The following is a 14,076-nucleotide window of genomic DNA, read 5'->3' as shown; positions in this document are numbered from 1 at the left end:
GCCAGTGTAGACACTGGGTAATCATGATAATTTTTATAAGTCTTATTAAGGAGTTAAGCTGCAAAATATAAGGCCCAGACGACGTACTCCAGAACACAGATTCATGCCTACCTTGCAGATTAGCTTGTTCTTTGTCTTGCCGAACAGTTGCTAGTTTCCGATATTTCGCATTATCTGGTCATAACTCCAGAACAAACAAATCATCAAACCTTGACAAAAGCCTCGTGCAACGGCTGGATTGCACTATCATCAGGCTCACTGAGTACTATCTGAACATTTGGTGAGGCCTTTCTGAGAGGCGATAGTTTTCTTTCAAGAATATGTGAAGGATTCATATGATCTTTCTGAAGCCATTCTGGGTGATTAATCTTGGGAGTAAACAGTATCAGTTGGTTGAGACTAGTAGACTTCTTCAAGAAAAGGCTTACTAGCTGCATCTCATGGTGGCGCCCCATGAAATTCATCATGTTGACCAACAGAAGGTTCTCAAAGCCATCGCCATCCTCTAGTGTCTCTTCCTCAGATTGCCCTCCATCAGATATCTCTTCAGGTGGTTGATTTTCTTCAGGTGGCTCTCCCTCTGACAGCTCTTCCTCGAGTTCAATTCCCTCTGACGGCTCTTCCTCTAGCTCATCTTCCTCCAGGGCATCTCGCTCTGACAACTCTTCCTCTAGCCCATCTTTCTCCAGAGTTTCTCCTTCTGACAAGTCTTCATCCAGCTCATCTTCCTCCGCTGCCTCTTGCTCTGATAGCTCTTCCACTGACTCATTTTCCTCAGATTCTGATCCTGATGGTTCATCCTCTGGCCTATATTGACAACTACTTGTCGGAAGCTGCAAGAGGGTGTAGTAAGCATTCAAAATAAGTGAGCACATCAAAACCAAGCAACAATACAATGACTACTAACTGAATGCATTTGTCAAGGTCACAAGGCAATTTCTTTAACAGCTCGTATGCATAGTCGAAGCTGCACAAATAACCTCTCCAATCGAGGCACACAGCAGGCCAACAAAAGTCAAAGGCAATTTATTCACCTGCACAAATAACCTCTCCAATCGAGGGCCACAGCAGGCCACAAGGAAAGTGTAAATGTCGTTTATGTTGTCGATCTCCATTGCGAACATCAGTAGCTGAAGCTCTCTCAAATTCAGCAATTTGCATGGTGCAGCGCTTGTGGCAACTAATCGGGCACGAGCCTTGGCAGACAGTCTCTGCAAAGCATAGCAACGAAGAAGGTTATCAGTAAGACAATAACAGAGAGCACTCGGATCAACCGGGTAGCATGAAATGCAGAGAGCGACGAACCCGTAGGGCACTGCTGCAGAGGGTAAGCACAGTGAGGTTGGACAAATTGGTTAGCAGTTGAAGCCAGTTTGTGCGCAGCTGGCAATAAGGTCCTGACAAGTGCCTCCGGCGGTTAGGTCCTCCGAAGCAGATGTAAAGGTCAGCAAGATTGGCGGTGGCCGGGATGCTGTAGGCGGGAATGTAGGCGCCGCTGTAGTGGAATGAACGCAGGCCGGACGCATCGTCGGCAAAAAAAACTTCGGCTTCCGAACCACATTCTGCAGATGTGAGGCTCCTCAGGTGTGCCCCGGCCGCCGCGACGCTGACGGAGAAGAGGCTTTCGCAGTAGCGCAGATCGAGGGTGTGGCCGAGGGGGCACGCGGCGACCAGGCGGTTGACTGTGCGGCCGGAGATGCGGACGCAGTGGAGGTGGATGATGTTGAGTATATTGATTATTAGGAAAGACTAGATAGACTATGATTAGTTCTGGTTTGTCTTGTACTCCAAGCTGATCATTGTATTCCTATATATATACCCACGAGGCTCAAGCAATATAACAACTATTTCACCAAATCCATCTGTCCCTTCTAACATGGTATCAGTTTCCGGGTTCTAAACCCTAGCCGCCGCCGCTTCGGCACCCCCGCGTCGCCCCTGGGGTGGTCGGCCTCCATGATCGCCGCCGGGGTCCGCGCCGCCGTACCTAGGGTTCGTCCGCCGGCCGTGTTGGCCGGCTGCCCTAGAGAGTCTTTTTCCCGATCCTTTGATCCGGGTTTTTCTCTCTTTCGTCGGTCGCTTTGATCGGCGTCTACTTTTTGGTTTTCTGATCTATTCTTGATCGGTTTGCGTCGCCCACCGCGCCGTCGACCCCGAACGCCTCTACTCCGACCACGGCGTGACCAGCCGGCCTCTCCTCCGACCCGGCGACCACGCGCGCCGAGGCGGCCCGTCAGGGCCAGCCGCCGTCTGCGCGTCGGTCCGCCCGTCGCCCTGCGCCGGCCGTCACCGCCCTACTCCGACCGGGAAACCTGCATCGTCCCAACCCGGCGGCTTCGCGCCATGCGATGGCCAATCATAGCCGTTGCTCGCGCGCCGGACCGCCGATCGATCCACGTCACCCGCCTCCGCCGCGTCTGCACGGCGGCTCGGCGGTCTACCTCGCCGGCCTCGTCCTCGGCTGTCAGGCTCGTCGGCTGCCTCAAACTCGGGCGCCGCTGCTCCGTCGGTCGCTCGCGCCTCGCTGCCCGGGCGCCGGTGCTGCATTGGCAGCCCGGGTGCCGGTGCTGACGTCCCACGCCGTCCGTCGTCGCCGACCTCATCCAGGACTCCGCCGCCACCACGCCTCCATCGAGCGGCGTCCCCGTCCTCGCGCGCGATCGGCTTGTTCACCCGTTTGTCGCCGCGATCCGCCTCATCTACGCTGCACGACCAACCTGGCCCGTTGGTGACGCGCTCCTCCGCAGGTCCTGTGAAGATCGTCCTGAGTACCGCGCGCCTCTCCACCGATCGAGCATCGGGCTACCGCTGCGTCGCCCCATCGGGCCGCAGCGCCGCCGCCCCGCGGTTCTCCTCACGGCTGCATCAGCTCGTGCGTCGCCACTGCATCGCCCCTTCGGACCGTAGTGCCGCGATAAGTGGTCCCCACCGCCGCCTCGAGGCCGTCCCCGTGGTTGCACTGTCTCGCGAACCGCCATTGCGTCGCCCCTTCGGGCCGCAGCGTCGTGGCCTGTGGTCCCCGCCACCGCCCGAGGTCTTCCCGCCGTTGCCCTGACCCGCCTGTCGCCGCTGCGTCGCTGCTTCGGGCCGTAGCGCCGCGACCCGCGGTCCGCTCCGCCGTCACCGCACGTCGACCTCCCGTGGTATGCGCCCCGCCGTCTCCCTTGGCGCGGAAACACCACCGTCCGCGCCGGTCTTCGTCATGCTATCAGGGTTCTTTGCCTACTTCGAGCACCGCCGCCGCACTTTTAACCCAGCCGCCGCCGCCGCCAGGCCGCCGCCGCCGCTCTTCTTTGGTTGCCGCCGCCGCAGCCGCCCGCCCACCCCCTTCATCTTCGTCCAGCACCAACCCGTCGCTAGCGTCGCCGTCATCTACCACGACCGCTTCGTCTACTCCGACAACCGTGGCGACATTGGCCCCGCGCCGTTTGGCGCCGCAACCGTCGTCGAGTCCTTCTCTGCTGGCCTCTCAAACTTCTTCGATATGGCGTACAACTCGTGCAGGTCCCAGTCTATGCATGCCCGGTGCTGGCAACACCGCCGCATGCCTTCGTCCACGACGTGTCCCCGGACCTGGCAAGCCTGGTGCGGCGCTTCGTCAACTTCGTCTTCGTCCGTCTACGCATGCCCGGTGCTGGCAACACCGACGCGTGCCTTCGTCTACGATGTGTTCCCGAGGTTGGCAACTCCGGCGCGACGCGTCGTCAACATCATCTCCTTCATGGCGCACCACTACTTCGACACCACTGCGCCCACGACTTACTCGGCGCCTCCTTGCGCCCGCGGCTCCACGACGACTTTCTCGACACGAATTACCCCGACTCGACATCGACCACGACATTCTTCGCACGGCTACCTCGATCACGGCTCCACCACCCACGCTCTCGGCTACATCGACAAACGGCACAAAGGGCTACCGCCTGCTTGAGCAACCTCGTCGGTTTTCCCTCCATCCACAACTCCACGATGCATCGACCGTTACGACTGTGGGGGGGGGGGGTCCGTCGGCTTGCCTTCGGATTCTTCTCCAGTCTCACCGTCTGCGTCGCTCTCGTTGTGACTGCGGGGGGATGTTGAGTATATTGATTATTAGGAAAGACTAGATAGACTATGATTAGTTCTGGCTTGTCTTGTACTCCAAGTTGATCATTGTACTCCTATATATATATACCCACGAGGCTCAAGCAATATAACAACTATTCCACCAAATCCCTCTCTCCCTTCTAACAGATGACCTCGTGGGCGGAGAAGGGGTGGGAGTGGGCGGAGAAGGACCCGGGGAGGTCGACGGTCATGGCGCGGAGCGAGATGCGCGCGAGGTGGGGGTCGCCCAGCGGGAGCCGGTACTCGAAGAAGATGTTGAAGGCGCGGTTTGCGAGGTGGACGTACAGGTCCTCGATGGCGCAGGCGACCGCGTAGTCGAGGCAGCGGCGGAAGTGCTTGCCCTTGAGCTCGCGGATTTGGAAGGAGAGGGTGAACCGCTGGAGGCGCCGCCGCCCGCGCCGCTCCAGGGTTTCGAGGAGTGGGTGGGGGGACTCGTGGGTGCCGAGGTGGAAGTCGAGGGAGGAGGGCGCCGGCCAGCGGTGCGTCCAGAGGAAGTGCCACTTGGTGGAGAGCGCGCCCGTGCGGATGGCGGATTTGAGCGGGAGCAGGCAGAGGATGTGCAGCCGCAGCGCCTCCGGCAGCTCCGAGATGCGGTCCTCTGCCGCCTCCGCGCCTGCTTCTACTTCCTTCTCCTTTCGCCGCCGCTTTGTGCCAATATCCAGATGTTGGGGAACGTAGTAATTTCAAAAAATTTCCTACGCACATGCAAGATCATGGTGATGGCATAGCAACGAGAGGGGAGAGTGTTGTCCATGTACCCTCATAGACCGTAAGCGGAAGCGTTAGCACAACGCGGTTGATGTAGTCGTACGTCTTCACGATCCGACCGATCCAAGCACCGAACGTACGGCACCTCCGAGTTCAGCACACGTTCAGCTCGATGACGATCCCGGGCTCCGATCCAGCAAAGCTTCGGGGATGAGTTCCATCAGCACGACGGCGTGGTGACGATGATGATGTTCTACCGGCGCAGGGCTTCGCCTAAACTCTGCGATGATATGACCGAGGTGGAATATGGTGGAGGGGGGCACCGCACACGGCTAAGGAACGATCCGTAGATCAACTTGTGTGTCATGGGGTGCCCCCCTGCCCCCGTATATAAAGGAGCAAGGGGAGGGCCAGCCAAGGAGGAGGAGGCGCGCCCAAGGGGGGAGTCCTACTCCCACCGGGAGTAGGACTCCTCCTTTCCTAGTAGGAGTAGGTGAGAAGGAAGGGGAAGAGAGAAGGGAAAGAAGGAGGGGGTGCGGCCCCTCCCCCTAGTCCAATTCAGACTAGGCCTTGGGGGGGCGCGCGGCCTGCCCTAGGTCTCATCCGGGACTCCGAAATCCTTCGGTACATCAAAACTCATAAACTCATAATATAACTGTCATCGTAACGTTAAGCGTGCGGACCCTACGGGTTCGAGAACTATGTAGACATGACCTAGAACTATTCTTGGTCAATAACCAATAGCGGAACCTGGATGCCCATATTGGCTCCTACATATTCTACAAAGATCTTTATCGGTCAAACCGCATAACAACATACGTTGTTCCCTTTGTCATCGGTATGTTACTTGCCCGAGATTCGATCGTCGGTATCTAATACCTAGTTCAATCTCGTCATTGGCAAGTCTCTTTACTCGTTACGTAATGCATCATCCCGTAACCAACTCATTGGTCACATTGCTTGCAAGGCTTATAGTGATGTGCATTACCGAGAGGGCCCAGAGATACCTCTCCGACAATCGGAGTGACAAAACCTAATCTCGAAATACGCCAACTCAACACGTACCTTCGGAGACACCTGTAGTACTCCTTTATAATCACCCAGTTACGTTGTGACGTTTGGTAGTACCCAAAGTGTTCCTCCGGTAAACGGGAGTTGCATAATCTCATAGTTACAGGAACATGTATAAGTCATGAAGAAAGCAATAGCAACATACTAAACGATCAAGTGCTAAGCTAACGGAATGGGTCAAGTCAATCACATCATTGTCCTAATGATGTGATCCCGTTAATCAAATGACAACTCTTTTGTCCATGGCTAGGAAACATAACCATCTTTGATAAACGAGCTAGTCAAGTAGAGGCATACTAGTGACATTATGTTTGTCTATGTATTCACACATGTATTATGTTTCTGGTTAATACAATTCTAGCATGAATAATAAACATTTACCATGATATAAGGAAATAAAAATAACTTTATTATTGCCTCTAGGGCATATTTCCTTCAGTCTCCCACTTGCACTAGAGTCAATAATCTAGTTCACATCATCATGTGATTCAACACCAATAGTTCACATCATCATGTGACCAACACCCAAAGGGTTTACTAGAGTCAATAATCTAGTTCACATCGCTATGTGATTAACACTCAAAGATTACTAAGGTATGATCATGTTTTGCTCGTGAGAGAAGCTTAGTCAACGGGTCTGTCATATTCAGAGCCGTGTGTATTTTGCAAATATTCTATGTCCACAATGCTCTGCATGGATCTACTATAGCTAATTGCTCCCACTTTCAATATGTATCCAGATTGAGACTTAGAGTCATCTGGATTGGTGTAAAATCTTGCATCGTTGTAACTTTTACGACGGGCTCTTTTATCACCTCCATAATCGAGAAACATCTCCTTAGTCCTCACTAAGGATAGTATTGACCCATGTCCAGTGATCTACTTATTAGATCAAAATTGTATTCCTTTGCCAAACACAGAGCAAGGTATACAATAGGTCTGGTTCATAGCATAGCATACTTTATAGAACCTATGACTGAGGCATAGGGAATGTCTTTTCATTCTCTTTCTATTTTCTGCAATGGTCGGGTCTTGAGTCTTACTCAACTTCACACCTTGTAACACAGGCAAGAACTCCTTCTTTGACTGTTCCATTTTGAACTATTTCAAAAATTTATCAAGGTATGTATTCATTGAAAAATCTTATCAAGCGTCTTGATCTATCTATATAGATCTTGATGCTCAATGTGTAAGCAGCTTCACTGAGGTCTTTCTTTGAAAAGCTCTTATTCAAGTATCCTTTCATGCTTTGCAGAATAATTCTACATTATTTCCGATCAACAATATGTCATTCACATATACTTATCAGAAATGTTGAAGTGCTCCCACTCACTTTCTTGTAAATACAGGCTTCACCGTAAGTCTGTACAAAACTATATGCTTTGATCAACTTATCAAAGCGTATATTCCAACTCTGAGATGCTTGCACCAGTCCATATATGGATCGCTGGAGCTTGCACACTTTGTTAACACCTTTAGGATTGACAAAACCTTCTGGTTGCATCATATACAACTCTTCTTTAAGAAAACCATTAAGGAATGAAGTTTTGATATCCATTTGCCAGATTTCATAAATTGTGGCAATTGCTAACATGATTCGAACAGACTTAAGCATCGCTACAGTTGAGAAAATCTCATTGTAGTCAACACCTTGAACTTGTCAAAAACCTTTTTGCGACAAGTCGAGCTTTGTAGATAGTAACACTACTATCAGCATCTGTCTTCCTCTTGAAGATCCATTTATACAATATGGCTTGCCGATCGTCGGGCAACTCCACCAAAGTCCACACTTTGTTCTCATACATGGATCCCATCTCAGATTTCATGGCCTCAAGCCATTTCGCGGAATCTGGGCTCATCATCGCTTCCTCATAGTTCGTAGGTTCATCATGGTCTAGTAACATGACTTCTAGAATAGGATTACCGTACCACTTTGGTGCGGATCTTATTCTGGAAGACCTACGAGGTTCGGTAGTAACTTAATCTGAAGCATCATGATCATCATCATTAGCTTCCTCACTAATTGGTGTAGGAATCACAGGAACTGATTTCTGTGATGAACTACTTTCCAATAAGGGAGAAGGTACAATTACCTCATCAAGTTCTACTTTCCTCCCACTCACTTCTTTCGAGAGAAACTCCTTCTCTAGAAAGGATCCATCTTAGCAACGAAACTTGCTTTCAGATCTGTGATAGAAGGTATACCCAATAGTTACCTTTGGGTATTCTATAAAGACGCACTTCTCCGATTTGGGTTCGAGCTTATCAGGTTGAAACTTTTTCATATAAACATCGCATCCCCAAACTTTAAGAAATGACAGCTTAGGTTTACTGCTAAACCATAGTTCATACGGTGTCGTCTCAACGGATTTAGATGGTGCCCTTTTAACGTGAATGCAGCTGTCTCTAATGCATAACCCCAAAACGATAGTGGTAAACCGATAAGAGATATCATAGATTGCACTATATCCAATAAAGTACGGTTAGGACATTCGGACACACCATTAAGCTGTGGTGTTCCAGGTGGCATGAATTTGTGAAACTATTCCACATTGTTTTAATTGAAGACCAAACTCGTAACTCAAATATTCTTCTCCGCGATCAGATCGTAGAAACTTTATTTTCTTGTTACGATGATTTTTCCACTTCACTCTGAAATTCTTTGAACCTTTCAACTATTTCAGACTTATGTTTCATCAAGTAGATATACCCATATCTGCTCAAATCATCTGTGAAGATCAGAAAAATAACGATACTTGCCACGAGCATCAACACTCATTGGATCGCATACATCGGTATGTATTATTTCCAATAAGTCAGTAGCTCGTTCCATTGTTCCGGAGAACGGAGTTTTAGTCATCTTGCCCAATAGGCACGGTTCGCAAGCATCAAATGATTCATAACCAAGTGATTCCGAAAATCCATCTTTACGGAGTTTCTTCATGCGCTTTACACCGATATGACCCCGGCAGTGCCACAAATAAGTTGCACTATCATTATTAACTTTGCATCTTTTGGTTTCAACATTATGAATTTGTGTATCACTACGATCGAGATCCAACAAACTATTTTTATTGGGTGTATAACCATTGAAGGTTTTATTCATGTAAACAGAACAACAATTATTCTCTGACTTTAAATGAATAACCGTATTGCAATAAACATGATCAAATCATATTCATGCTCAACGCAAACGCCAAATAACATTTATTTAGGTTTAACACTAATCCCGAAAGTATAGAGAGTGTGCGATGATGACCATATCAATCTTGGAACCACTTCCAACACACATCATCACTTCACCCTCAACTAGTTTCTGTTTATTCTGTAACTCCTGTTTCGAGTTACTAATCTTAGCAACCGGACAAGTATCAAATACTCAGGGGTTACAATAAACACTAGTAAGGTACACATCAATAACCTGTATATCAAATATACTCTTGTTCAGTTTGCCATCCTTCTTATCCACCAAATATTCAGGGTATTTCCGTTTCCAGTGACCATTTCCTTTGCAGTAGAAGCACTTAGTTTCAGGCTTTGGTCCAGCTTTGGGCTTCTTCACGGGAGTGACAACTTGCTTGTCATTCTACTTGATCTTTCCCTTTGCCCTTTTCTTGAAACTAGTGATCTTGTCAACCATCAACACTTGATGCTCTTTCTTGATTTCTACTTTCGTTGATTTCAACATCACGAAGAGCTCGGGAATCGTTTTCGTCATCCCTTGCATACTGTAGTTCATCACAAAGTTCTACTAACTTGGTGATGGTGACTAGAGAACTCTATCAATCACTATCTTATCTGGAAGATTAACTCCCACTTGATTCAAGCAATTGTAGTACCCAGACAATCTGAGCACATGCTCACTAGTTGAGCGATTCTCCTCCATATTTTAGCTATAGAACTTGTTGGAGACTTCATATCTCTCAACTCAGGTATTTGCTTGAAATATTAACTTCAAATTCCTGGAACATCTCATATGGTCCATGATGTTCAAAACATCTTTGAAGTCCCGATTCTAAGCCGTTAAGCATGGTGCACTAAACTATCAAGTAGTCATCATATTGAGCTAGCCAAATGTTCATAACGTCCGCGTCTGCTCTTGCAATAGGTCTGTCACCTAGCGGTGCATTAAGGACATAATTCTTCTGTGCATCAATGAGGATAAACCTCAGATAACGGATCCAATCTGCATCATTGCTACTAACATCTTTCAACACAATTTTCTCTAGGAACATATCAAAATAAACATATGAAAGCAACAACGCAAGCTATTGATCTACAACATAATTTGCAAAATACTACCAGGACTAAGTTCATGATAAATTTAAGTTCAATTAATCATATTACTTAAGAACTCCCACTTAGACAGACATCTCTCTAGTCATCTAAGTGATCACGTGATCCAAATCAACTAAACCATGTCCGATCATCACGTGAGATGGAGTAGTTTCAATGGTGAACATCATTATGTTGATCATATCTACTATATGATTCATGCTCGACCTTTCGGTCTCCGTGTTCCGAGGCCATATCTATATATGCTAGGCTCGTCAAGTTTAACCCGAGTATTCCGCGTGTGCAACTGTTTTGCACCCGTTGTATTTGAACGTAGAGCCTATCACGCCCGATCATCACGTGGTGTCTCAGCACGAAGAACTTTCGCAACGGTGCATACTCAGGGAGAACACTTCTTGATTATTAGTGAGAGATCATCTTAAAATGCTACCGTCAATCAAAGCAAGATAAGATGCATAAAGGATAAACATCACATGCAATCAATATAAGTGATATGATATGGCCATCATCATCTTGTGCTTGTGATCTCCATCTTCGAAGCACCGTCGTGATCACCATCGTCACCGGCACGACACCTTGATCTTCATCGTTGCATCGTTGTCGTTACGCCATCTATTGCTTCTACGACTATCGCTACCACTTAGAGATAAAGTAAAGCAATTACAGGGCGTTTGCATTTCATACAATAAAGCGACAACCATATGACTCCTGCCAGTTGCCGATAACTTCGGTTACAAAACATGATCATCTCATACAATAAAATATAGCATCACGTCTTGACCATATCACATCACAACATGCCCTGCAAAAACAAGTTAGACGTCCTCTACTTTGTTGTTGCAAATTTTACGTGGCTGCTACGGGCTTTAGCAAGAACCGTTCTTACCTACCCATAAAAAGCACAACGATAGTTCATCAAGTTGGTGCTGTTTTAACCTTCGCAAGGACCGGGCGTAGCCACACTCGATTCAGCTAAAGTGAGAGAGACAGACACCCGCCAGCCACCTTTAAGCACGAGTGCTCACAACGGTGAAACCAGTCTTGCGTAAGCGTACGCGTAATGTCGGTCCGGGCCGCTTCATCTCACAATACCGCTTAACCAAAGTATGACATGCTAGTAAGCAGTATGACTTGTATCGCCCACAACTCACTTGTGTTCTATTCGTGCATATAACATCAACGCATAAAACCTAGGCTCGGATGCCACTGTTAGGGAACGTAGTAATTTCAAAAAATTTCCTACGCACATGCAAGATCATGGTGATGGCATAGCAACGAGAGGGGAGAGTGTTGTCCACGTACCCTCGTAGACCGTAAGCGGAAGCGTTAGCACAACGCGGTTGATGTAGTCATACGTCTTCACGATCCGACCGATCCAAGCACCGAACGTACGGCACCTCCGAGTTCAGCACACGTTCAGCTCGATGACGATCCCCGGGCTCCGATCCAGCAAAGCTTCGGGGATGAGTTCCGTCAGCACGACGGCGTGGTGACGATGATGATGTTCTACCGGCGCAGGGCTTCGCCTAAACTCCGCGAGGATATGACCGAGGTGGAATATGGTGGAGGGGGGCACCGCACACGGCTAAGGAACAATCCGTAGATCAACTTGTGTGTCATGGGGTGCCCCCCTACCCCCGTATATAAAAGAGCAAGGGGAGGGCCGGCCAAGGAGGAGGAGGCGCGCCCAAGGGGGGAGTCCTACTCCCACCGGGAGTAGGACTCCTCCTTTCCTAGTAGGAGTAGGTGAGAAGGAAGGGGAAGAGAGAAGGGAAGGAAGGAGGGGGTGCGGCCCCTCCCCCTAGTCCAATTCGGATTAGGCCTTGGGGGGGCGCGCGGCCTGCCCTAGGCAGCCCCTCTCTCTTTCCCGTATGGCCCAATAAGGCCCAATACTTCTCCCCGGCGAATTCCCGTAACTCTCCGGTACTCCGATAAATACCCGAATCACTCGGAACCTTTCCGAACTCCGAATATAGTCGTCCAATATATCGATCTTTACATCTCGATCATTTCGAGACTCCTCGTCATGTCCGTGATCTCATCCGGGACTCCGAACTCCTTCGGTACATCAAAACTCATAAACTCATAATATAACTGTCATCGTAACGTTAAGCGTGCGGACCCTACGGGTTCGAGAACTATGTAGACATGACCTAGAACTATTCTTGGTCAATAACCAATAGCGGAACCTGGATGCCCATATTGGCTCCTACATATTCTACGAAGATCTTTATCGGTCAAACCGCATAACAACATACGTTGTTCCCTTTGTCATCGGTATGTTACTTGCCCGAGATTCGATCGTCGGTATCTAATACCTAGTTCAATCTCGTCATTGGCAAGTCTCTTTACTCGTTACGTAATGCATCATCCCGTAACCAACTCATTGGTCACATTGCTTGCAAGGCTTATAGTGATGTGCATTACCGAGAGGGCCCAGAGATACCTCTCCGACAATCGGAGTGACAAAACCTAATCTCGAAATACGCCAACTCAACACGTACCTTCGGAGACACCTGTAGTACTCCTTTATAATCACCCAGTTACGTTGTGACGTTTGGTAGTACCCAAAGTGTTCCTCCGGTAAACGGGAGTTGCATAATCTCATAGTTACAGGAACATGTATAAGTCATGAAGAAAGCAATAGCAACATACTAAACGATCAAGTGCTAAGCTAACGGAATGGGTCAAGTCAATCACATCATTCTCCTAATGATGTGATCCCGTTAATCAAATGACAACTCTTTTGTCCATGGCTAGGAAACATAACCATCTTTGATAAACGAGCTAGTCAAGTAGAGGCATACTAGTGACATTATGTTTGTCTATGTATTCACACATGTATTATGTTTCCGGTTAATACAATTCTAGCATGAATAATAAACATTTACCATGATATAAGGAAATAAATAATAACTTTATTATTGCCTCTAGGGCATATTTCCTTCACCAGATCCAGATGGGACGCCACCGCCGCCATTCCTCCCGTTTACCGCCGACGGCTCACCGCTCCGTCGGACATCCGATTAATGCTCTCTTTGTTTTGGGCCGAAAACTTCCGATGGACCGGCACAAAACATTTCCGCAGTAGGAATCGGTTTCGAGAGTGGTGGTTTTGGGGAGAATATATTTTTCAACAAATTAGCTTTTCTTTTGACTTTGGGAAAAGAATCCTTTAATGTCAAAGAGGGAGTAAACTCTTAAATCACCAATGAAAATGGTAAATACATTAATAAAGCAGGGCAAAAGTCTTTTTCGGTAATACATTAAAGAATATTGAGAAAACATAGCATTGCAATTATTGTTGCTATTTCAGACTTCCTTCGGTGCCAATAAAGTTTAGTCCACCTCAATGAATGGAATCCACAGCTTAGGGGTGTTATCAAGTGAAGTAGGGATGAATGGGTTTGTGTAAGTTGAGGGGCCGGCCAGCGGCGCGTCCAGAGGAAGCGCCACTGGGTGGAGAGCGCGCCCGTGCGGATGGCGGATTTGAGCGGGAGCAGGCAGAGGATGTGCAGCCGCAGCACCTCGGGCAGCTCTGAGATGCGGTCCTCTGCTGCCTCCGCGCATGCTTCTACTTCCCTGTCCTTCCGTCGCCGCCGCTTCGTGCCTCCGTCCAGATCCAGATGGGACGTCGCCGCCGCCATTCCTCCCATTTACCGCCGACAGCTCACCGACCTCCGGTTAACACTCTCGTTGTTTTGGGCCGAAACCTCCCATAAAACAACACAAAACTTCAGCGGCAGAAAGTGGGCTTATCTTCTTTTCTTTTCTTTTTTGCTATCGTTAGGTCTAAACCGATTGAGACTTAACCTAAGTCTAAGTCAAGTGATATAGTATATTTACCTAAAAAGTGATTATATAAGAAGAAAAAAACTCTATGAGTCTCCATGGTCA

At 48.5% G+C, this 14,076-nt stretch overlaps 1 protein-coding gene across 1 annotated transcript; it reads right to left on the bottom strand.

Moving 5' to 3' along the window:
• LOC123158261 (uncharacterized) lies at positions 1–13,826 on the bottom strand. The gene is made up of 6 exons (XM_044576322.1): positions 13,605–13,826; positions 4,575–4,748; positions 4,236–4,445; positions 1,306–1,749; positions 1,035–1,211; positions 1–833 (listed from the first exon to the last, which is right to left on the bottom strand). The coding sequence occupies exons 1-6, from the start codon at positions 13,824–13,826 to the stop codon at positions 204–206; spliced, it is 1,857 nt and encodes a 618-aa protein (XP_044432257.1). The 3' UTR covers positions 1–203.
• Positions 13,827–14,076: the final 250 nt, after the last annotated feature.

This window comes from Triticum aestivum, chromosome 7B (assembly GCF_018294505.1).
Source record: "Triticum aestivum cultivar Chinese Spring chromosome 7B, IWGSC CS RefSeq v2.1, whole genome shotgun sequence".
Taxonomy (NCBI): Eukaryota; Viridiplantae; Streptophyta; class Magnoliopsida; order Poales; family Poaceae; genus Triticum; species Triticum aestivum.
Note: the sequence above shows the minus strand (reverse complement) of the source record. Positions and strands in the feature narration are given on the sequence as shown.

Coding starts and splice junctions, on each gene's coding strand:
- LOC123158261 (XM_044576322.1), bottom strand. CDS start 13,826: ATGGCGGCGGCGACGTCCCATCTGGATCTGGACGGAGGCACGAAGCGG. Junction 1,750..4,235: donor ACCCCTTCTCCGCCCACGAG/GTCATCTGTTAG, acceptor TAGTCTATCTAG/TCTTTCCTAATAATCAATAT. Junction 834..1,034: donor TGGAGAGGTTATTTGTGCAG/GTGAATAAATTG, acceptor ACCCTCTTGCAG/CTTCCGACAAGTAGTTGTCA.